The sequence below is a fragment of the Salvia miltiorrhiza genome, chromosome 4 (assembly GCF_028751815.1).
Source record: "Salvia miltiorrhiza cultivar Shanhuang (shh) chromosome 4, IMPLAD_Smil_shh, whole genome shotgun sequence".
In the NCBI taxonomy this organism is placed as follows: Eukaryota; Viridiplantae; Streptophyta; class Magnoliopsida; order Lamiales; family Lamiaceae; genus Salvia; species Salvia miltiorrhiza.
Genome location: NC_080390.1, coordinates 51778177 through 51802651, shown reverse-complemented (window position 1 = coordinate 51802651; position 24475 = coordinate 51778177). Strand labels below are relative to the sequence as shown.

At 36.4% G+C, this 24475-nt stretch overlaps 2 protein-coding genes across 5 annotated transcripts; both read left to right on the top strand.

The window, feature by feature from the left end:
- The first annotated feature begins 2322 nt into the window (after nucleotides 1–2322).
- Nucleotides 2323–3846, top strand: LOC131020428 (inactive protein RESTRICTED TEV MOVEMENT 2-like). Its single transcript, XM_057949213.1, has 2 exons — nucleotides 2323–2584; nucleotides 3227–3846. The coding sequence occupies exons 1-2, from the start codon at nucleotides 2479–2481 to the stop codon at nucleotides 3673–3675; spliced, it is 555 nt and encodes a 184-aa protein (XP_057805196.1). The 5' UTR covers nucleotides 2323–2478; the 3' UTR covers nucleotides 3676–3846.
- Nucleotides 3847–6033: 2187 nt separating this feature from the next.
- Nucleotides 6034–18670, top strand: LOC131020427 (uncharacterized). 4 transcript variants are annotated; one of them, XM_057949211.1, is made up of 13 exons: nucleotides 6078–7798; nucleotides 9303–9392; nucleotides 9478–9714; nucleotides 10673–10894; nucleotides 10974–11085; nucleotides 11946–12113; nucleotides 13038–13099; nucleotides 13194–13273; nucleotides 13394–13452; nucleotides 13535–13575; nucleotides 15276–15365; nucleotides 17902–17950; nucleotides 18294–18670. In XM_057949211.1, the coding sequence occupies exons 1-13, from the start codon at nucleotides 6437–6439 to the stop codon at nucleotides 18296–18298; spliced, it is 2577 nt and encodes an 858-aa protein (XP_057805194.1). In that variant the 5' UTR covers nucleotides 6078–6436; the 3' UTR covers nucleotides 18299–18670. The 4 variants fall into 4 exon arrangements, 3 of the variants coding, with proteins under 3 accessions (XP_057805195.1, XP_057805193.1, XP_057805194.1); XM_057949212.1 differs by lacking the exon at nucleotides 15276–15365 and having other exon boundaries at nucleotides 6034–7798; XM_057949210.1 differs by having other exon boundaries at nucleotides 6077–7798; nucleotides 17902–18670.
- The last annotated feature ends 5805 nt before the right edge of the window (nucleotides 18671–24475 follow it).

Sequence of the window (24475 nt, the reverse complement as noted above, 5' to 3'; positions counted from 1 at the left end):
TCGCCCGCCCGCAGTCGTCGTTCTCATCGGCCGTTGCCGTCGTTCACAAACTGCCAGTCCCACCGCGACCCTCGCACGGTCGAGCCCTCGTTCCGCCGCCGAGCTTGTCGCCCCACAGCAGTTGTGCCGCCTCCGAGCTCCGACGACCGTCGACAGCTGAGCTTCTTCTTCGTCTTCTTCTTCTTCTTCTTCTTCTTCTTTTTTTTCATACAGATTTCGATTTCCATGTAAATGTGGTTAGAGAGGATTTGTTAGAATTAACCTATATATTGCAACCTGTTGTTAAAATTTCGATTTCCTCCTATTCTTGGTAAAATTTGCTGCATCGATTTTGTTAGAATTACCTTTAGGCTGAATTGGCTGCTTCAAATTGAATTTTCTTCAAATCGGGTAATTCGGATACCCTAATACCCGATTTTCACGGTTTGACTTGAAAGATGCAATTTTGATCGGGTAATTTAGGGTACCCGAATACCCGACTCGGGTACCCGATTTTTTTTCGGGTTCGGGGTCGGGTTTAGGGTTTTGGTCTTATTCGGGATCGGGTACCTGATTTTTTCGGGTAGGGTATCCGATCCCGACCCGATTCCCAGCCCTAGTCATGAATTATAGTTTTAAAATTCAATTCACAACTAATCGAGTCGTGAACTCATTGCAATTTTAAAATTAGTTATGAATTCAATAACATTAACAATACAACTTTGTTACTATAAAAAAAAGTACATTCAAGCTTGAAATCACACTGATCTCAATTGTGATATCTCCTCACATAAATGAGGATCCATCAACACATTTAGGCATACAAAGAAACACAAGAAGAATGTTGAAAGACAATAAAATCAATGTCGTCATTAATTTCTCGAATTGCAGCAAATCGGTGTTGCGATTGTCGATCAATCATTTGGCTTATAAACGCGACATGTTTTACATTTTCCACGTCAAACCTTACTCCACCGATGACCCACAAAGCAAAATTTGAGCGCAATCTAGTTCCCGTATGTCGAATTTCATCCATTTCTTCTTATTTTGCTTCTTAAATTCTCGATCGTTTTTTAGATGTGGTCAATTTTGATTTTATGAAAAATTCGCCCATCGCTACTTTAATGCCGTCGTCCGAATTTCGTCAGTCAGAGAGTATGAGGAAGTACAATGCCATCATTGATATTGACGAGAGAAAGAGAGAGACAAAGAGAAAAAATTTTGAGAAAAATGAGAAAATTATGAAAGAGGTGATAAAATGAGAATTAAAAAAAAAAGTGAAAATTGGCAAAAATAAAATAAGGGCGATTATGTAATCTTACACAAAAGTGATTGTTTTTTAAGTTTTTTTTGCTTAGTGAATGCTTTTTACTTTTTATATAAGAATGGATAGTTTAATTTATGTATTGACTCATTTGCATAATGTCCTATTAATATTTTTGTTATATAAAATATAGAAATATATAATTTTAAAAAATAAAAAATATAAAATTAAGTAAAAAAGAAAATAAAAAATATTTAAAATAATGTGTATAGTTTCAAAGTTAATATGTTGAAAATTTAAATTATCATAACTTATTTATTTTAAATCTATTTTTACATATCATATATTAATTCAAATATTATTTTATGATCTTCCACTCAATACGTGTATTACATATTTTATTAAAAAAGAATGTTCATTTTCCATCAATATTTTTCTAGGCCGTAGAGATTTTTAATTTCTCCTTGTCATGTAAGCACAATTACCAACATAATACAAATTATAATAATATTCAGATGCGAATTTTATTTGTTTCTTATTAGGGGACGTTTTTGAATGATTAGACTTGATAGATATAAATAATAAGGATAATCTCTTGTTTACTTTAATGAATTAAAACTTTGGAATATCACAAGGTCCTTGATTATTTCTGTCATTTCATTTAGTTTTTCTTGATTCTTATTTTATTGAAAATGTGAGATTGAAAAAATCTTATCATTAAAGATAAAAATGTTCAGTTATGCAAAATAAATGTCCTTAATATTATATTTCATTAAATAATGTCGAAAGTTTTGAAACATATATACCGAGTATGGAAATTCATCACGTGATTCACGTTATAGCATCCATCAAGGGATCATAGCATCTATATGCAACTTTAAACGCATTTAATTAACTTAGATTTGTAATTAAATAATTGCATAATGTATTTGCAATTGCTTAGAAAGAGAGGAAAACTTGATATTCTGGCCACAAGGAATTTTCAAGCATAAAGCAATTGAAGACTAGCTAACCCTATCAAACCAAAAAAGAATGTGATTCTCTTTGTTTAGGAGACTAAATCCAGAAGAAACTAATAACTTGCACCTCCAACAATGTTTTCGATCGCAAACCATACCAAATATAAATCTCACTATATATGTATATATATCAATATAAATTGTTTGAAGGGAGACAACTAATCATTCATCACCAAATCAACATCTTCAAAATACAAAGAGCTCTTTTGAATATATATGGCGGCAAAAGCTGTTGATCGGGAAATTGTGTATGAGGAGTTCGAACCTTTTTGCAAATGGCAACGCAAGGAGGATCGCGATGTTCTTGAAGTCCACCTCCAAGGTAAATTATATCCACACACATTTATATAGGAAAATGATCAAATAGAAACACCCCTACTGAAAAATGAAAATCAATCTAATTCGTAGATCTTGATTGATGGATGATTAAAATTGATTTTTCAAACAGGATTATGTTTTTTTATATGCAATAATGGTTCCCAATTTTCCAAATTTTTTTCCTTAGTGACTCAAACCTCCGATCTATTGATTGGAGGGGAAACGCGTCTTACCAACTGAGCTGCACTTAGTATATACTTGTTACGCATAAATTAATGTTCTTTTAGATATAAATTAAGTTGTGTCTGGTTCACATTTAACATAATGTATATGAAACAATTCATATAAAATGCTTGAATTTTTCTTGTTTTGTAATTTCCATATGCAGCCACAATTTTTGTAATATATATGGTTCAATAAGATAAATTTGGACTGAAAGAAACAGGTAATGCCGTTAAACTTTAAGGTTTAACTGAAAATAAACAAAATAAAAATGGACACCCATGTTTTAGAGATAATTATTTAGGTTCCCCAACTTGAATATTTCGATATTTAATTACGCAAGAGTCCAAATGAACTCATAGAATATTGGGATTAGAAAATAGCGGTAGAATTACATTGACCAAATTTGTGTTTGAATTAGAAGATTTCAAAAAGGAACAGCTGAAAGTGCAAATCAGCAATCATGGGGTGCTGAAGATTTCTGGAGAGCGCCAAATAGATGCTTCCAAACACATGAAATTTTACAAAGAAGTGGCTGCGCCCAACACCAAATACGACACGCATGCAATCCATGCGAAATTCGTCAACAGCAACCTCATCATCACACTGCCAAAGACCAAATTACCCTCCTCGCCCGAGCCATCCAAAACCGATCAACCCTCCAAACCGAGCGGCGGAGCTCAGGAGAAGGCGCCGCTGCCTCCTCTGTCGGCGGCGGCTGTGCAATGCCAGCTGCAGTCCTGCCGGCAGCGCCAGTTGATGGGCTCGAAATTGGCGAAGATGGCGGCGAGCCTCGCCGCGACGGTGGTGGCCGTGGTGGTGCTCGCCGCTTATGTGCATTTTATGTACAAATCTACGGTTGATCATATATGACTGAATTTTAATTGGAAGGGTGGACATTAATATTAATATTGATATTGGTTTATATGTATGTTTGGTGTTGTAATAAGGGCTTTTGAACGGATGATGTATGTAAGTCTCAATCGGATTCATAATTCATTTGTAACAATTGTATATGTGGAAAAGTAAAGCATATTTTATATATTCGATCGATTTATATGCATTATAAGTAAGAACCTTATAATCTGGCGAATTATGGTCTAAAAAAGGAAGCAAGCAAATTATTTTTTTGTATTCGAAGTATATTTTGTATATATACTATTGCATCCTATAACAACTTAATAAGGTTTTTTTTAGTGCGAGTTTGTGTTTTAATTAAGTAACATTATGACAATTTTTGAGATTATACATACATATTATTCAAATTCTGCATATAGTTTATAATTTAAATTGTTATATACCTTAAATTTAAACATACAAGACATGAAATAGTTTTGGGCTACGAAGTCTGGGCTCAGAGGTACATTTTTCAAAAGAAGCTACCAGGGTTAGTCCGGCAGTCAATTAATAAATTCACTAAAACGTTCGTTCGTGCGATGCACTGCGAAATCGAAATTAAACGATATTTTAAATAAATAAATAAATATAATATTAAACATAATCAAAATATAAATAAATGTAAAAATATGTTTAAAAATAAAATATTAATTGCTCAATAAAATCTCGAATTTAAAAACATAATTTTCAACTATGTATAAAATGTAATGATATTATAGTTATTAAATAATTTTAAATTATTTGATAATGAAAATTAATACATACATTATTATTATAAAGTATTCCACGTAATAATAAATAAATAAATAAATATTTTTATACACAGACATAAATAAAAAGTTGTAAAGTACTCTTAACATTGAATATTTCCTCATAAATCAAATTTGAAGATACTTAGAAAATAACTAAAATTATAAAAATAAAAAAAAGAGAGAGAGAAAAGAATAGTGAAAAAATTGATGGGAGAATAGAAGAGAGAAAAAAAGTGGAGGGAGAATTTGTGAGCAACGTTCTAGCTTTCTTCTTAACGAGCTATTCCTCTTCCAGAGCTACTTCATTCCTCTTTGTTCTAATTCTCGCCAGGATCAAACTCTTATGTGCATCTTGCCTTCCCAACTTCAGCAGATCTTCGAAGGAATGATGTTTATTGTAGACCTGCAATCTAACTGAGTACAAATATGTCTTGAAGACTTCCAACCATCAACTCTCATTCTGTTTCTCTCGTTCGAATCAATCATCTTCAATAAGACCAATGAGCGAAGGCAAAAGGAAATCTCTCCATTGAGTGCTCCATCCGACTCTCATTCATCTCTCTGCTTATGAAATCGTCCAAAGGGCCTTTGATCAAAATAAAAGTTCATCAGCAGCCAGCCTCTGCCCGCATTCTGATGAATCCGACAACCCTAGGCTAGCCTCGTTGGAAGGGAACAGAGACACGTGGATCCATGACCCTCAATCCAATAATCTATTCATGCTATCAAGGGCTCTAGTCGAGAGGGAAGCACAGGTCTCTCGAACATTTCCAACGCCTTTTATCATTTTTAAAGTTATCTGGTATATTTGAAGCTAAGAAATCATCCTAGTATTTTCAACAGGATTAATATAATAACTACTCTTATACTTCATATCAGGTATAAAAAGATTATGAACGAGAAATTCATTAATTATTTTAAGGGGTGGTCCTATTTTTTATAGTATTTAAATAAACCAGAGGTAAATTTTCAAAAATTTGGGCATTACTGATAAAGTCATCGTGCACAGTGTAGATAGGAGAATACATCTTAGTAGGACGAATCGACTGTCTTTGACGTAGGCCAAGGCCATTGCCTCTGATAAGCCGAATCTGTCTCGGCTAACCTTGTCTAACCTTTAGTCCTTTAGTCTTTCCGAGGTCCGCGCATCGAAGCCCGCCAACGACGAATACTCCAACCGCCCGACCATTCCATATAACCCAACTCATTAAGCCCTTAGCTTATTAGGGGACTCCCGCGATAGAGTTAGAACATTCACTACTAGAAGCATTCTCCACGTCGGTCCATCGGTTCACCTGAGAACGAGTTCAGGCGCATCTTCTTTTATCCCGGCTACCGAGTGCCATACCCTTTTTTTTATTCTATTAATAAAATGCACTAAGCATGGCAATGGTCCCCGGTATATAGATATAGATTATATAGATTAGACACTTAAAACACCCAAATCACTCGATAAAGCGTTAAAAAAAACCACCAAAATCAATTTTATTTCTCAGGATTAAAAAATAAAGTAAGAAATTGGAAAATCTAAATCAGTCGAACATAATTTGGATCTAATTGGACTTCGAACCTTCATTTAAATGACAAAAATGAAATCCCTTAAAAAAAAGATAAAGGGAACGACAATTAGAAATTCTTGGCGTAAAAATTAACTCGTGAAATTTGATTTACGTATTAGTACTACCACTTCACGATCGGTCACCAGAGAACTAAAGATTGGTCGGCGGCGCCACCGCTCAATGCATCCTAAATCACCCATCGCCACCTCGTTGCCGCTCTACACGCCAATTTAATCCGATAATCGCAACCTCCATCCACCGACATTCCGACTTCCTCACAATCCTCCCGCGAAGCACATCCGTGAACGCGTCTAACACCATAAACACCCCTCAAACTCAATCCCTAACTTACCCGGCCGTCATCTCCTGTTCCTCAGACCCAATCCCTTACTTCACACGAAACCCTAGCCCCCAAAATTCGGATATATGGAGTCTGATATTGGTAGAGTCGACGGCAACAGTTTTGAGGAATCGGAAAATCGTTTTGATCTCGAGAACTCCGGTATTCAACACCGTGGGCCCGAAAAAATCGCTGACGTAGAAGCTGTTCGCGTTATTGAGGGTGGAGATGGAGGCAAAAATGCTGTTGTTTTATCTTGTGTTGGAGGAGAAAGGCCGCAGGTGGCAGATGGGGGCTCTGTGGAGCTCGTCATGGGGAACGAGAGCGCGACAGGTGGAGTGGCGGGAACTAGGAGTGTTAAGAAGAAGATAGTGAAAAAGACTGTGATAGTTAAAAGGGTGATAATGAAGAGGGTGCCGAAGAGGGTCTTGATCAATCGCACGGAAGATGGTATCAATTTGAGTGAGGTAAGAATCAATGATACTGATCCTGCTAGTGATGTGATTGAAAATTCTAACGTTGTTGATGAGGTCATCGAGAAAGCTGGTAGATTTAATGAGGCTAAAAGTTTGAACCCTGTGAATTATGAAGATACAGTGAACACTGCCGATGGCTTGACACAAAGTTTGAAACCTGTGAATTATGTAGATACGGTAAAAGAAAAACCTAGCATTGTTTGTGACGTTTTGAAAGAAGAGGACATCATAGCTGAGGTACCACAGAATCTGGAAATGGTAAATGCTCTAAACGTTTCTGGACCAGTTGTTGGTGAGGAAGTTGATGATCTAAGTCTTGAAATGGAGTTAGAGATGTCAAAAACTGGTACTAATGCAAATGTCTCGGAACAAATGATGCCAAGAAATCATCAAAGTTGTTTATTTATTAAAGATGCAGATGATATAAAAGGTAATGATGTTGTATGTGAAGTAGAGAGAAACAATTTAACAATGTGCTCTCGGGATTTAGAAGTCTACAAGGGCAAATTTGGCCTTGAAAACATTACAGAGAGAGGGAGTACTATGGCAGAGAATCAATCAAGAGACTGTATCATGGAGAATCAGAGGATTGATATTGTCAAAACAGCGGATATGGAGCTTCTTACAGGTAAAAATGTAAGTCCAATAGGAGACATATGTGGAATTTTGGGTGGGAAGGACAACGGAAGACCGATTGTTGAAGCTGAAAGTTGCAGTGGTGAAGTGGAGAGTGATGGGGAAATGGAAGCATTGGAGCGGAAGGAGAAGCGGAAAACAGAGATTTTTCTTGGTGGTCTGAGCAAGGGTACGAAGGAGGAAAACATTAGGGAAGTGTTTGAAGATGTTGGGTCTGTTGTGGAAGTAAGGATAGTGGTCAACCCTACTTCAGGGAAGAATAGAGGCTTTGCCTTTGTGCGGTTTGCTACAGCTGCTGATGCTAAAAATGCGTTGGCAAAATACTCTGAAGTTGAGGTAACTTGTACTCTGGCTCTGGTTACATGTTGCATTGCATCTATGGATACAATGTTGGCCTACACAGAAGTTGTGCATTTTATGATGATGACATGGTAGTTTCTTGTTTAAATTTGCTTTATGCATATAGAAGCTAATTAGGCAAGACTCTCAAGAGCCTTGAGGCTTCAACTACAAACCATGGCTCAAGAATGTGGGACATAGGAGATGGTGAACTCTCAACCGTTGAATAATGAAACATTGCGTTCATTGAAGGGCCCATTAAGTCATAGTGAATCTGCATCAGTTAAACATTGATATATTTTCATAACAATAACACAAATAATGAGATAGCTTCTTATTTGAAATAGTTTGAGTCAGTTTAATTCATACGATGATTGTCTAGAGTCACATTGCCCTTGCCTATTGGATCTCTGTATTAGTACTTTGCCTTATAAACTCTTGTTTGACGGATCTAAGATGATATGTAGATAATATATAGAAGTGAGTAAAAAAAGAACAATTTATAACAGAAGATCTGTTTAAAGCTAAATTTTCTTTGGCCCTACAAAATATGAACTTTTCAAATTATGATGGGAACTTCTAGAATGCAAGGAAAAACTGACTGGCTCACATGTCTGCGCCAATTTTGCAAATGCTAAATCTACAAAATATGAGTTTGATAGAATATAGAATAAGTATAAATAGAAAAGAACCAATTCCAACGAAAAGGCTGAATAAATTGGATTCGGAAGTAATACTACTGCCAGACTTCATAATATAAGACCAGATCCTAGAAAGACAGAAGATCATTCAATTTTTTGTGCTTATATTACAAATACTTGCCCATTTGGCATCCCAGTTTCAAGTTTGTTTCTCTCTTTAGTCGATATCTATTTTTCAAATTATGTTGGGTAAATACCTAATATGTGATATATTTTAAGACACCATAAATTTTAATGTTGTGTGTTAACTATACCTACCTGCAAAATATTCTGTTGAAAGTATGAGTTTATTTATTCTGGAACATGCATGAACTATGAATTCTCCAATACACATGTAAGTTAAAGAACCTGTGGCAGTTGCATTGGCTGTTCAACTTCAGAAACTATACTAGAAAATGCTCATGAAAGTTTGAAACCTATGATTCTGATATGAATTCTCTTTGCCCAACTTTTGATTTCTTTAATAGCCCTGGGCAATGTGAAATATCTTTTCTTTTGTCGTCTAATGCAACTTACTTTGGGAATTACTCACATTGTTATTCTACTTGATATCCGTCATTCTTTTGGTAGGCCTGTGGTATGTTTTATAATCAGATATTTGTGCCTGTATATTGTACTTATGGCCTTTTCTACCAGGGAATGGTCGTCTACTTCTTAATTTACTATAATTATCTGGTCATGGGGCATATGTTGTTAGTTTGTCCTTGCAGCTATTCGTGTCTCCTCAGAAATTATTCCTTTTACCCTGATATGACCTATTGCTGTTTCTAATGTCTTGTATTTTTGTTATTCAACTTTAGATATGTGGGAAGCACTGCAATGCAGCTCCAGTTCTGGGCAATGATACAATATTTCTTGGTAATATTGACAGAAATTGGAAGACTGGAGATGTGAGCTTTTATTTTATTTTTATGCTTTGTCCTGTTGAACATCATTTAATATGGATGATGTAACTAAAGGGTACTCTTTCTGCAGTTGGTTGAGTTGTTAGAGAAAGCTGGCATTGAGAAAATAGATAAAGTTACTATCAAGGCTGATCCAAATAACACAGAGAGAAATCGTGGTTTTGCCTTTGTTGAGCTTCAAACAAGTAAAGATGCTCAAACTGCTTTTAAGAAACTGCAAGAGAAAGATGCATTTGGAAAAAAACAGATGGTAAAAGTTGCATGGGCACAACCCTTAAGTGATCCAGCTGAAGAAGAAATTTCACAGGTCAGTTTGGAATACAAGTTTCCATAGAGAATTAAGTTACATGGTCGTCATATAATTGATTTTAGGTTGCCTGTAGCCGTGTTTTTTGTAATTCTTCATGGATAATTATATTACTGCTTCAAAAACAACAAAATTTTTGAAATTATTGTAGCTCTGATACCGCACTGTTTGGTTGCATTAAACTGGGATAGTGCACTGGGAATTTATAACAAAAGATGTTTTATTGCTTATCTGGGTACTTGCTGTTGCTTGATCATCACTTGTCATTTGTAGTAAATTTAGTTAGTGTTTCAAATTGTGAGAGTGGGAATGGGATTGAACAACAGTACAACACAAAGTAACTCAACTAACAATATTAAGCAAATGAACTAGAGAAACCAAGTTAACAGGAATCAATCCCCACCAAAGCGCTACACGCCGAGGTTGAGAAAAATTCTAGACAACTCTCCCCGGTCCAATGCAAGAACCCTTTAAGAGAACCTTAGTTGAGCCGTGCCCCAAATAGAGACCTGAGAGTAAACAAAACAAATAACTAGGAAAGATCGCAAACACTAATTAGAATAACTAACATAAGCAATTAAAAAGAAAAAACTGACAAAATCAATTAAATAAACTGCTCCTTGCGCAGCTGCTTTCTCCAGCTGGTGTTAGCTTGATACGAACAAATTGTGAATTTAACTTTTATGCATGCCAATTTGGTTTCAATGTTGGAGCAATTGATCATTTGTCACAAAAGCACCTGTAAGGCTCCAACCTAGCCCTTCTAATAAGTGCAAATCTCTTACAATTTATCTTGTTTCTGTAAAGCTATGCATTGTCATTGTAATCATACTCGGCATGACGGAATGAACGTATTCTTCTCCATTTTTCTTATCAGAATAAAGAGTAGTAGCTTTCATTAAAATAAACTTCCTGTTGGCATTCCTAATGAATAGCAGAGGTACTTTTCTTCATTCAGGTGAAATCTGTTTATGCTGAATATCTACCCTCCTCATGGGATGAAAAGAAAGTGAAAGAATTCTTCAAAAGATTTGGTGAAATTGAAAGTGTTGCCCTTGCAAAAGATCTTCTTTCGTTCCGAAGAAACGATATTGCTTTTATTAACTATACAACCTGTGATGCCGCTCTGACATGCATTGAGGCTGTCAATAGAGAGAGATTGGGAGACGACTGCTCCAAGGTTCTGTTTCCCTGGATGGTCTGGTCTTAATTAGACTCACAGTGTTTTGGGAATTAATTTCGAATATTAATTATGTTAGGTTAAGATGGCTGTTTCCCTTGCAAAAACAATTCCAAAGAGGAAGCAAATGAGACACACCTCCAATCCGACTAGTCGGCAAAACCTTGAAGCAAAAGAGAACGCATCGCAAAGTGAGTACTAGAACTCTTTTATTCCTTGATGGGCTGTATTAATCGTTCAAAGCTAATCAGCTCCAAAAAGATTTAGAATTTAGTTGCTACCTGGTTGAGTTTGATGTGTATAAAGAAGAAAAATGCAGGGGGGGGGGGATTTGGTAGCTTTCCTGAGTGTCTTTGATGGCAGCATCTTAGACTTTCACGCCCCATCTTCTTGACCCTAGTAAAGGCGAGCATTTATATTTATAAATTTTCCATTAGAGTCCAAGTGTCCAACTACTTTAAGTAATGGTTGAATATTCTACTAATACATTTAGACTATCAGAAGATATGTTTAGGTCTCGTAGGTTATTTGTATTGAAAATTTGATGATGGATTTAAATCAATTTTAGCAAATACATTAGTGGTTTTCTGGATTGACATGGACTTGAAATCCTCACTTTCATTTTAAACTAACTTTTCGGGTGTTTTAAATATCCCTTTGTTCCAAACTTAAAAGATATAGGCAGTTCTTTGTTTCAGATTGGAGATTACCCATCTTTTGAGTTTTTCTTCAAGTTTATACTTTGTTTGCTTGTAAACCTTCACACATTATCCTATGAAATGTTCCGTTCTTATCCGAAAGTACAGAAATTGTTTAAATGTTTTAAAGTAAACTAATACCACATCAACACGTCTTAATGCATTGGCATATTTGATCTTTAGGCGAATTTGATTTTTGAGGTACATTCTCACTTTTAAGTTGTACAACACGTGACATTCAGAGTTGTGATTGTTTGTTGCTTGGTAGGATAAAAAGAAAATTATTACTTTGTATAGTTGATACTTCTGATGTTTACTTCTAAAATGTTGCTTTTGTAAATTTTGATTTCCAGTATCCAAAAAGCTGCGTACGCCTAGAAACAAGGGCACGGCTACCAGCAGTAGTTATGATCATGTAAAGGTTGTTAGCAGGACTTCTACTACTTCTACTACTGAAGAGCTTGTACAATTATTAAGACAGCAAGCCTCAACTAAGAATAATCCTCCACCTCCAGGTTCAGGTACACAGTAATTTCTACTCTCTTTTTTTTCCCTATAATAATGTCGTCTTTTACTCGTGTATTCTTGTAGTTTTTTAACTCTGAAACTTTTGCTCTTATTAACATGTTAAATGCATTTAATACATTGAGGTTATAAATGTTCTGTATTGCAGTTTCAACATGTCATTGACACAAGCGTAGGATTAGAATCTATTAGTGTAGGGCGGGCGTGGGCTAAGGATGTGGACTAATTGAAGTTTATCTATCTATTTATTTGATTTATTTAATAAAGTTGGTTATTTAGTTGGACTGGGCTATCTATGAAGCCCTATGTTGGAATTTACGGTAATTCAGTAGGAAGATAGGAGTTTAGTAGTCAGCTTTTGAGTTAGCCGCAGTTGTCCGAGACATGTTCGCCTGTTGGTCTGTTTACTTTCTGTTATGTTCTTTAGTAACACTGTTTTTATGTTTTGGTGCAATTGTTTGCCTTGATTGCCCCTTAACTCTACCGTCCATAGATTTAGATAGTGCGAGTGCTTTACTAGGGGTTAGCGTTCAGTTGCTTTGTTTATTATAACCCATTTTTCGACCAACCTGGGTGAACTGAATTACATTGAAATCCTTTTGAATCAAACCAGTTTAGTGGAAGAGCAAACTACCAAATAGATTCTAAATAATCTGATTCTTGTTATTAGGGTTCCTTTCTTTTTCACCACAGGCTAGTTCAATTGGTCAATAATATTATCATAAAAGTTTCTTTGATGTTTTGTTCTACATTTATGTTTTACCTAACTACTTGGGTCTGACATGAAAAGTATGGTCTTCAAGTAGGTTTAGGACACAAATCAACTGAATCATATTGACTACTTTGTTAGCTGAATTTATTGGTTTGTCTGGAGAAACAATTGTGAATGCATTCAATTCTCCTATGTCGTTTCTGGACAGGTGCAGTTATGCCAGACCATCGTTTCTTCTTACCTGGGAGCAAGCGACCATTTTCGCAAGTGGTATATTACTATACAGCTTCAGTATACTTTCCTATTTGTAAGACACTGTTGTTCATCAAGACAGCTAAGCTTACTGTTCATTTATTGTATTCAGGGCCACAACCCTCTCTCTGTGGAGTACCAAGGGTTGTCACGAGTGCGTGCAGAAAGCTTGTATCGAATTTCTGGCCCAAGGTCTTATAGATGCTGAGGCAGAAGTCCTCCATGCTACATATCAAATGTTGAATGTTTTTTTCTTTTTTGAGATAAGTGTTTGTTAGTGCATTGTTAATTACTTTTATTTTCTAATTCCAGCTCCTTATCTCATGGCGTTGATCTGTTACCTTCCTCTTATCATCATCAACCGGGGCCAGGTCAGTGAATCTTTGATTTGTATTCATGTGTTTCAACTTGTACTTCCCTTAAGTTAACAGTATTTGTTATCTCGTATCTCAGAATCAATCAATGGGAGGAGAAGTTATCCTAATCGTCTTCAGGTACTCCAGTCATGCTCTTTTCCCACTTTATTACAGTTCTCCAATATTGAGTCTCTAATTGTTGGCGGTACTGGGGGAGACAAATTGGTGCCAAGAGAGGCATTTGAAACCCGATTTTTTTTTCTTCTGTTTACTAATATAACAACGTTATTATGTGATATCTTTTTAAAAAATAAAAATAATAATAATGTTTGAAGTGTAAAGATTATTAAAAAAGTTTACTTTTAAAATAACTTTAGTCATTGTTGTGAGTTTGAGAAACTCTGTTATGTATTCTCTTTTTTTTGGCCCACAATATTTGTTACTTTTAAATTTTTTTACATATTTTAAATTTTTTATTTTTATAGTCCTATGACCAGAAAACCTAGCGCCTTTTCTCTTTGATGGATTTGCCTACTCAAGTGACTTTTATGCTTTAGTACAGCTTAAGGTATTGTGTAGAATCTAAGCATGACTTTGGTTGGAAAATGTTAGAACTTGGTTCTGTTCAATCCTACTCCCTCCATCCATGATAAGTGTTTTGTCCTTTTGCCATTTTTGTCCGTCCATATCTTTCTATTTATGTACATGTACCCCATTCACACTCAATAATTACATAAAACCCAACCATTTAACACATCAATTTTGGTGTCTTTTTCTCAACTCAAACTTTGGTGGGTCACTTTGTCCACTCAATTTTTCAAAACCCGTGGCCCCCAAACTGCTCCGCACTTATCGTGGACAAAGGGAGTACCTTGGATCAGTCAACTACTTTGCCTGAACATAGATTCTATTTAAGAGCATCTACAATGGGGGAAGATGCTGGGGAAGCTGTTGACATGGCATGGGGAAGCAAAAAAAAAAAAAAAACACTATTGTGGGCGAGATAAAAAGAAGTGGGGAAGCTTTTGCTAGCAAGTTCGAGAAGTGGCAATTGGGCCCCACCTGGTGACGCGCATGTGTGATGGACGAGCCGGGGGGCAAGTGAAGCTTCATTTTTTGGTGGGACCAGTGGCTGTTACCTACACAACCCTTTTTTAAAATGTATTTCTTTTTCTTCAAAGTTAAAATGGCAGTCTCTTGCAACTTTTTTTTTTTTTTTTTTTTAATTTGTTTGTTTTAAATTTGATTTGTTTTGTCTTTTTTGTCTTAAATTTTGAAAATTACATGACTGTTTGCAACCGATGGTCATTTATTTCAAAAATTTTCATCTATAAATAATATCCCAACATGAAAAATTATTCATCCAGCGACCATCATTTCTCAATATGTACTTTTTGCAATCCCAAAAATTTTTCACACTATGGATAAGGAATTTCTAAATTGTTACAATCCTAAATGTCGGCATTCACTCTAAAAATTCTTAAAAAATCCAATGTTCGTCCGAAATGTTGGTTTCTCTTTGCCAAATATGCCTCAAAACTCAAACTTTCCGCTCAATTTGATGAGTGCCCCTGGGATCCATATGTCCATCTCAAGGATATCAACTGCAAAGATATCAATTACAAGGATATGAACAATTTCCTTTTATGTTGTCTTATGTCCTATGAGGACACGGGGGCGCCCCCACGTTCCCGTTCCGGTGATGTCCCCTGAACGATACCGCGAAATATGCCCAAAATACGTCCCGGTTCCCCCCCCCCCCCCCCCAATCTGAAAATCCTTTCATCACGCCTTTCGCCCCTCATTCTTTTCTCACCTCTGACAACCCCTCACGCCAGCGATCAGGCCCCCCGCCATCGTGCTGCCTTTGCGTCACTGTTGCGCTGCTGTTGTGCCGCCCTGCTGCCGTCACGTCGTCTGCCATCCAGGTTTGCTCCTCTCTTTTTTTTAAACCTATATACACTTTAATTTAGTGGAAAGTATTGGGTTTAAATTTATGGAGATGGATGGAGACATGGGCTGGATTTATCTGAGACATGTGGCAACATGTTAGTTGGTTGCATTTTGATTGATTTTGGCATTTTGGTTTAATTTAATTGACATTTTGAATGGAAATGTTGGCTGGGAATTAGTAGGTTTAATATAATTAGCATTTTGATTGATTTTGGCAACCATGAATACGAATTCTAGTTCTACATCGTCATCTCCTACACCTACAATTGGCGATTTTTGAAAACCTCTATGGAGGTACGTAAAGAGATATCGAAATGTAGGAGGTGGTGATGGTGGAGTTGATTGGGAGTGCAATTTTTGTGGAACGAGGAAGAAGACTACATACACTCGGGTCATGTATCATTTGCTGACATAAAGGGATTGCACCTTGCCCGAAAGTAACCGCTAAAGATATGAATGAAATGCACAAACTATTGGATAAAGAAGTGAGAAGAACAACCGCTAGTGCCCCTAATTCAGTCTCATTGCCATCTAGCCAACTCCAAACAATTTCAAATGAACTCTATATGAGTTACGTGATGAAGAAAAGAAAAGGGAGTGAAGGAAGTTCATCAGCTCTTTGAAAAGGAGTTCAATGTTCAAGGTTGAAATATGTTGGATGCGATGATTGCAAGGTTATTCTACTCATCGGGTTTACCATTTCATTTTGGCAAGAAACCATTACTACACGAGCAACTTACTTATGCAGCCACAAGCAATTTGGCTAGGTATGTGGGTACAATACATTGAGGACTTCTTTACTTGAACAAAAGAAAGCAATTGTTGAGCGTTTGTTGGAACCCGTCAAGACCACATGGGCTGAGAAAAGAATAAGCATTTTGAGTGATGGAAGGAGTGACTCACATAGAAGACTATTGATTAACTTTCATTGAGAGAAGACTATTGATTAACTTTCATTGAGAGCGGATCTATGTTTTTAAAGGCGGTTGATTGTTCTAGGGAGATTAAAATGAAGAAGCATGTGATTGAAGAGGCTGGGCCTCAAAATGTGGTTCAAGTAATTACGGATAATGTGAAGAATTGGCAAGCAACGGGGCTCCTTGGTGAAGGAACATATCTTAGAATTGTGTGAACACCATGTGTTGTGCACACGCTCAATTTGGCACTTCAGAACATATGCGCCGCAAAGAATTTTGAAAACAATCGAGAGATATGAATTGTGTTGTTGGATCTCTGATGTTTCTATAGATGCTAATATGATCAAGAACTTCATCATGAATCATGGAATGCGGCTAGCAATGTTCAATAAGTTTGTGCCTTTAAAGTTGCTTTTGATTGTTGCAACTTGATTTGCTCCCGTTATTGTGATGTTAAAGCGTTTTAAGCTCATCAAGAGATGTCTTATCTATCAGATCCATCAATTGAAACGCCCCCTAAATGGTTTTCTGAGTGTTATAACCAGATTCGGAGGATGTGGGGAAGCGCCAAAAGGATGCTGATATATTTGAAATGGCACAACAAGAATACACACAATGCCATGACACACTCAAGGTTTTAAGTATAGTGGAGTATGGAGAATTCTCAATATATGAAGTTTGTGGACATTAATGTTCGAGCTTATAAAGAAACGAAGATTTATGAAGGAGCTACACATCCTCTTCCAACCCTGACTCAGGTGCTAACAACAATGATGAGACGGCCTGCAATTGTCCAATTGGGAAAAAGGCAGCAAACCGGAAGGCAAAAGGATGACAAAAATCAGATGAAATAAGCCACCACAATCTGATTAGCGAGAACAAGGCTACATCATATTTGATGAAAGCAAGAGAGGTATTGCGATGAAATCATGAAATATTGGGAAGATCCGCCAGAGTAAAAATAGTCGTTATATCAATTTATGATGATATTAGCTCATATTGTGGGCAATGCGAATTTCTATTTCTTAAATTTATGTTGTATGGTTGTGTTGTACCCATTTCATTTCAATAAAAGTTTGTTAATCATTTTTTAATTTTTGGCACAATGTATTCAAATATTTTTTCGTTTTAGCATGTTATAAAATTATTATTTCCTTAATAATAAAATTAAATTCTATACAAGTCGTAATAATGTATTCAAAAATTACTAAGATGTAAGTAGGGAGGTGAGAAGAAAAGAGGGCAAAAGGTTTGCTGGAAAGCGCCCGCTTAGAATAGGGGTTCCAGGTAGTTTTTTTTTTTTTTTTTTTTTTATAAAAAAAAAAACGTATTTTTTAAGGTCAAATGTATTTGACCTTATTTACTAACGTATTTTTTGATTGAAAATTAATTTAAAATTCTGGAGTTTAAAATACGTTCCCTGGGACATATTTATGGCGTATTTGGGCATATTGTCCCCGTAACGAGTATGCACGGCTGGGGGGCGTCCCCATGCTTCATAGGGCTATGTCATATGCTGAACTTCATTATCTGCAGTAAATTGAGACCTTCAGATGTTTGGGATACATCCTTGATTTGTTTTCTCTTTTTGCAGGCTAGGGATCGAGCTTCTTACTTTGAAGATACTAATCCATACCACAGATGTGAGTCCATCTTTTGGTTTAGCCACTTACAATATTTTCTCTGTTTTCCTTTTGATTATAATGAAAATTAGCTCATGACATTTCTTCCCTTTTATAATGTGGCCTATTATTTCATTCATATATAATATCTGAATCTAATAGAGTAATCTTGATTTTCGAGCTTTGCATATCGGGAATATGTGATAAACTCAACTCTCTTTTGTATACAACCTTGATTTGACAGATTCTCACCAAATCTATGGTCAATAGCGCTGTAGCCTGAATTTTCTTACCTGGTTTGATCTGTTTTGTGATTTGAGATTTGCTGCTATTCTTGCTAATTAAAGTAATTTTTGTTTGTCAGATTGAGAATTCATTACTGGAGCTGACCTTGATCTGGGAACGCAGAATGAGGAGATGATGTAAATTTAAATGTAAAATCCTGCTATAATTGACGGTTGAGTCTATGAGTTTTTAAAGATTTGTTTTTGTTGTGTGAGTGAGACTCGTTAACATAAATGAGTCAAATTGAGCTTAGCATTACTGGATTCTAGTTCATTTGGTGGGACTCCTTAATATAAAGTAGTGGAGTTGAACTTGACTTTATGTAAAATGACACAAGTGACATTACTAGATAGGATTTTTCACTATCAAAATATTGAAGTCGGAAGCCCCGAATTCAGTTTGGTAGTGAATGAGTGCCTCATATTGTTAATTGGATAAATTGTCATTATAGTCGAATATGACAAGAATGGAGTTCCAACATATCGCTGCTGAAAAATAAATAAACTATTATTCGAGACGTTGTTGATCGATAGAAACTTCACTCTAGCTTCCTTTAGTGGTGATATGCTCGAGAAGTAACATGAATAAATTGTAAAGGTATCTTCCTTTGTATTTCTCTTTGAATGAAGGGTAATTAATGTCGTTTACATTTGAATATTTGTTTTTATTTGTAAGAGCATCCGCAATGGGCTTACTTGATAGTGGGGGACCACATTGAGTAAGTAGTGCTGCATTGTGGTTACTTGATAGCTTACTTGATTTTTTTAATTTTGATTTTTATGCTTTTCATTTAAATTTAATTGCTCAAATTTAATAACGCAATTTATTTCAAATTTAAATTGCATTAATTATAAAATCCTAAATATTACATAAAACTTTAATAAAATAAAAATAATTCCTAAAAATTAACTACTCTGGCCCTAGAGGTCCGAAACGTGCCCAAAGGTGCTCCACCAAATCATTTCAGAGCTGAGCATGTAGATGTCTATCTCAAAGAATTGAATGTCTTCGCACGTATTCCTTGAAGGACACTGGTGTTTGTCAAGCACTCTCCGTCGAAGTACTGCTAGACGCCCCGTCGTCATCTCTCCAATCGAGAGCCGCCGCACCTTCGTGCTCCACAATCATGTTGTGGAAAATGATGCAACACAACATGATGTCCTTGAGGTGCTGTACGTACCAATTGCGCCCCGGACTTTGAATGATTCTCCACCGAGCCTGAAGGACTCCGAAGGCGCGTTCGACATCCTTCCGTGTCGATTCTTGCATCTTCTTGAACCTCACCTCCTTCGGATTGGTCGCCATTGGTGGACTCTTGACGAAGCAACGCCACTACGGATATATGCCGTCACACAAGTAGTAGCCCATCCGGTATTCGCGCTGGTTGGCATGAAAGACCACCGGCGCCGTCGTTCCTCCTAACACATTGGAGAAGAGAGGCGACTGATTCAGCACATTAATGTCGTTGTTCGAACCAGCGACGCCGAAGAAGGCGTGCCAAATCCACAAATCGTGGGATGCAACGGCCTCCAATATCAAGGTGGGCTCTCCCTGATCACCGCGTGTATAGGCGCCGTGCCACGCCTTTGGGCAGTTCTTCCACGCCCAATGCATACAGTCTAAGCTCCCGAGCATCCTGGGAAAACCGTGTCGCGCCTCGTGCATATGAAGGAGGCGTTGGACGTCCGTGGGCGTTGGACGGCGCAGGTAATAGGCTCCGAAAGCCCGGATGACTGCCGTGCGGAACTTCTTGAGGCATACACGCCCGGTGGAGTCGGCGACTTTGAGATACTCGTCGAAAATATCCGCACTAACCCCGGTGGCTAATTGACGGATAGCCGATGTGTATTTCTGCAAAGGGAAGAGAGAGTCTCGACCGAGTGCATCAGTGCTCATATGGAAGAAAGTATCTTCACCTTGAACAGCATCGACGATGCGCAAGAACAGCTCCTTCTGCATTCGAAAACGACGCCGGAAAAAAGTAGGACCGTACGTCGGATTGTCGTTAAAGTAGTCTTGCATAAGACGTACATGAGCCTCCTCACAATCACGATGGACGTATGATCGGGGACGTTTGACACGCGCCGGCTCTGGCGCCGGTTGGGAGGAGTATGGAGCAAGCACTTGTTTCTGCAACTCTACCCACTCCATGAACCTTTCAGCTACATCGTCGGAATCAGGCGAAAAATCATGCTGGGGTTCCGCCATTTTTGGAAGAACAAAGATGGGATTTTTTAAGAAATTGAAGGAGGAAGAATGAGGTAAAAGGAGTGGATTGTGATGAATGAGGGAGGGAGAAGTAGTATTTATAGAGAGAAAAGAGAGAAAAAAAAAAAAGAAAAAAAAGGCCAAAATAGCCGTTAACAATTTTAAATTTTATAATTTATAATTTTTTTATTATTATTTTGAGCGCGTGCACAGCACGCACTGCTCGAGTGCTACACGAGCACTCGAGTATGGCTCGAGTAACCCCCCCCGCAATGCCCCTACACGAGTGCAATGCTCTACTCACGAGTGCAATGCTCTACTCGAGTAAGCCATCGAGTAGAGCGTTGCGGATGCTCTAAGGCATCATCTAAACTTAATTCTTAAACCTAATGTTAATGGATCATTAATGAAGGTTTGTTGGCTCAAGTCTCATTAAAACATTTTTTTCGCGAAAATTCAGTGGGAAGAATACCAATAAAGAAAAAAGATTACTTGGTCTAAATAATATAGTTCAAATTACATGTATTTTCTATCTTTCATATCTTCTTAATCTTCGAGTTTTCTTGGTGTTTTTGTATCTTCTTTAAATTTGACTTTCGCCTTCACATGTGACTTTCGATTCTTACCGGAGCTCTGTCGAATTATATTTATTCAACTCCATTGTACCGAGATCTTCGGTTGCTTCAGATCTAATACGTGTGGATTTAAACAAGCAAAAGTTAAAAAAATACAAGTGTAACAAATTATTTATAGTCATGTGTGGGCTTGTATAAGTGGGCCTTAGATAGGTTTCATACATCTTATTAAAGGGGGAATTTCTAATTCCATCCTTATCAGCTACTCCCCTAGTCTGGTGGAGATATGGTACGCATGTCTAGGAGAATAAAAAAGATAGTAGTGTTAAGATGTTTCAGCCTTACATAAAAGAGTAAATATGATATTCTTTAGTTCTGTAAGGGATCCAATGTGAGATGTTTTCAACTCTATGAAAGAGAAAAGATGAAAGCTCAATCAGAGCCGACTTTAACATGTACCAAACATTTGAAAAGATGACAACTTATTCATTACATATTCAATATTGAGTTGTCAAGGAGCAAAGATAGCTCATGATTGGAGAATTGAGCTCGCTTAGAGCTGATCTTACCTTCGTACTTTAGACATTGAGCTCAATCAGAGTTGATTATTTCTTAAACTTTGACAGAGCGAATCAATTTTAATTTTATTGAGCGCGTAAGAAAACTGATGTGTGAGAATACCAATATTATACATGCTATAAGATCTGAGCAACATATTTTTTTTTTTTTACAGAACACATGAAGAGACTAGAGCGTGAGAAAACCAATAATATGTGTGTTATGTTGATTTTGAATGATATAGCCTTTCATTAAGCGCGCGAGAAGACCAACACATGAGGAGATATGTATTTTGTCAAATTTGCACAACATACTATTCAGGGATGGATCCATAATTTTTTTTATGGTGAGGACACAAAATAACTATAAATATAACATACATTGAAAAATTACTACGAAATACTTTAAGTTTATTGGAGATTTGCTTAATTATTATATACCTTAAGGGTGCGTTTGCTTTTTATCTCACTAAATGGAGGAATGATATAATGAGGTATAAATTTATCACTTAAAGTGGGGACCATATTTTTTATATATCTTATTTGGTTTGAAGGATAATATATTTATCACTCCTTATAAGGTGGTATAAAATTATATTATTCCACCCTTTCTTAGGTATAAAATTATCATTTTTTCAAGGGATAAGGAGTTGTCCGAAAAATTATACAACATGCTCAGATTTTTTCATACATCAACGCAAACGAGGTATAAGGTGGTAAATGTAGCTTATCCCTTCCTTACACCTCAAAGCAAACACACCCTAATTAAATACATATACAAATATATAAATATATGTATTTGTCTTTATATACTTTCAATGTACTTGATGTTAAATTAATTGAATTGCGAATAATTATTGATGTGTGTGAAATTGTTATCTTATGCCGTGTTGTTTTTACGTTATTTTAGCTCGGATATTACCCGTTGCGCGCACTTTTGATGTAGGATTTGCATGGAGGAGAGTCGAAGCTCGTGGATGGAAGAGATGGTGAAAAGTCAAGAAATTATGAAGAATTGCATGGGAGATGGAGGAATTTTAGAGATTGGGCTTGAAGATAATTGTTCCAAATTTAATTAAGTCCACAACTCATTTTCTTAAATATTTTGGGTTTTTGATTTTTTTGTTAAGGGCCGAAGCCCATGTAGATAAAGGAAGCGGTAGCTTAAGGAAATTTAATTCCCAAGGATTTTGTTTCCATAAGGCCGCATGGTAGTATTTGAGTAGAAGAAGGACTCTTATATTATCAGTATTAGACGTAGCCGCATGAGGGGACTAAGGATTATTAGGTTTTACTTTTGATTAGTTTTTACACATTCACTTTTGAAAACACTCAGCCGCAACTTTTGAATCTTAAGCATAGTTGACTTTTAGTTTTTCATGCAATCCTTTCTCAATTCCATGCAACCTTGTTTTTCATGCAATTTTCGATTCCAACCTTTTCGTATTTGATTTCTTAGTTTAGCTTTAGATTAATTCTTGCTTTTACTTTATTGAATTGCGGCTGGATTGGTTCGAAGGAGGCAGACGAGTATTGGGTTAATTCAAGTTTGATTTATTTCTTGCAATTTATTTTCTCAGCTTTATTCGCATATTTTAATTATGTTTATTTTTATTTATTTGATTGTTTTTATTTTAAGCATGAGTAGCTAAATCTTTTAATTCGGCGAGAATAATGAAACTCTAATTTAATGATTTGTGAGACCTAATTGGTTTAAAATTGATTCCTATTGATTCCGATTAATTCCTAGGTTCCAAGATAATTCTGATTTTATTTAAGCCTGATCAACTTAAGTTTAATTGAATTACAGTCAATTAGTTCCTGCCACTCCGTAATTGTTGGAATTGGACTAATTAGTGATACAACTACCGTGTTCGTAGGGGGAATTAATTGGTATATTAATTATTACTAGCGTCTCTAGGATAATTGATATAAATTGAGTTTCTTCAGCTTAATGCTATTAGAATATTAAATCTAGGTCTGGCGTCTCCAGCTAGGTTATATTTTAATAAGGGAAATAAGCAGGTCTGGCGTCTCCAGCTGTTTATCGATACAGTAAGTAGGAATTGGGGTACGTTCGTTGCGTTTCACGGTATCCTATAACTGGTTGGTTGATAGGGATTAATTAATTATTGCGTCAATGATCAGAGTTTGAATTAGAGTGGATTTATTTGAGCCGAATTACCCTTTTTATTGATTTACTTCAAGCGTATTTTATTTGATTTAATTCTGCGTTCTTAGTTTAATTAACTCCTCTTAAATTTAAGGCGTGGTGGCATCACCGTTTTTATAGATTTAGGGATTCGAATGAATTTTAACTGCTCTCTGTGGGATCGACCCTGCTTGCCATTGTATTAATTTATTTTGGTAATTCTGCAGGAATTATTTGGTGGTATACGACGTCCACCAATTATATACTCCCTCCGTCCACTAATTCAAGGCCTTCTTTCCTTTTTGGAACGTCCACCAACTCAAGGCCTATCCATTTTTAGTAAGTTTTTATTTATATTTAATTGGTGGGTCCCAAAACAATACACTTTTTCTCCACTCAACTAATAAACAATACATTAATTGTGGGTCCATTTCTCCACTCAACTAATAAAAATACAATTTTTCTTAAAACCCGTGTTTTGCTACTTAGGTCATGAATTAGTGGACGGAGGGAGTATTATATTAAGTGAAATTGTACATATCCAACAATCTATTGTCTCGGCCACACACAAATAACGTAAGCAGTGATACTTAAAGCAAATCGAGCAGAGAGTAAAGAACACAAGACACCAACAATGGTAACCCAGTTCGGTGATAAAACACCTACGTCTGGGGGGCCTCGCCCAGTTCAAACAGTTCACTAGTGAGGATAAGATATACAACGGACTTACAGCGAAGACTCAATCTTCCTAGCCACTATATCTTCCCAA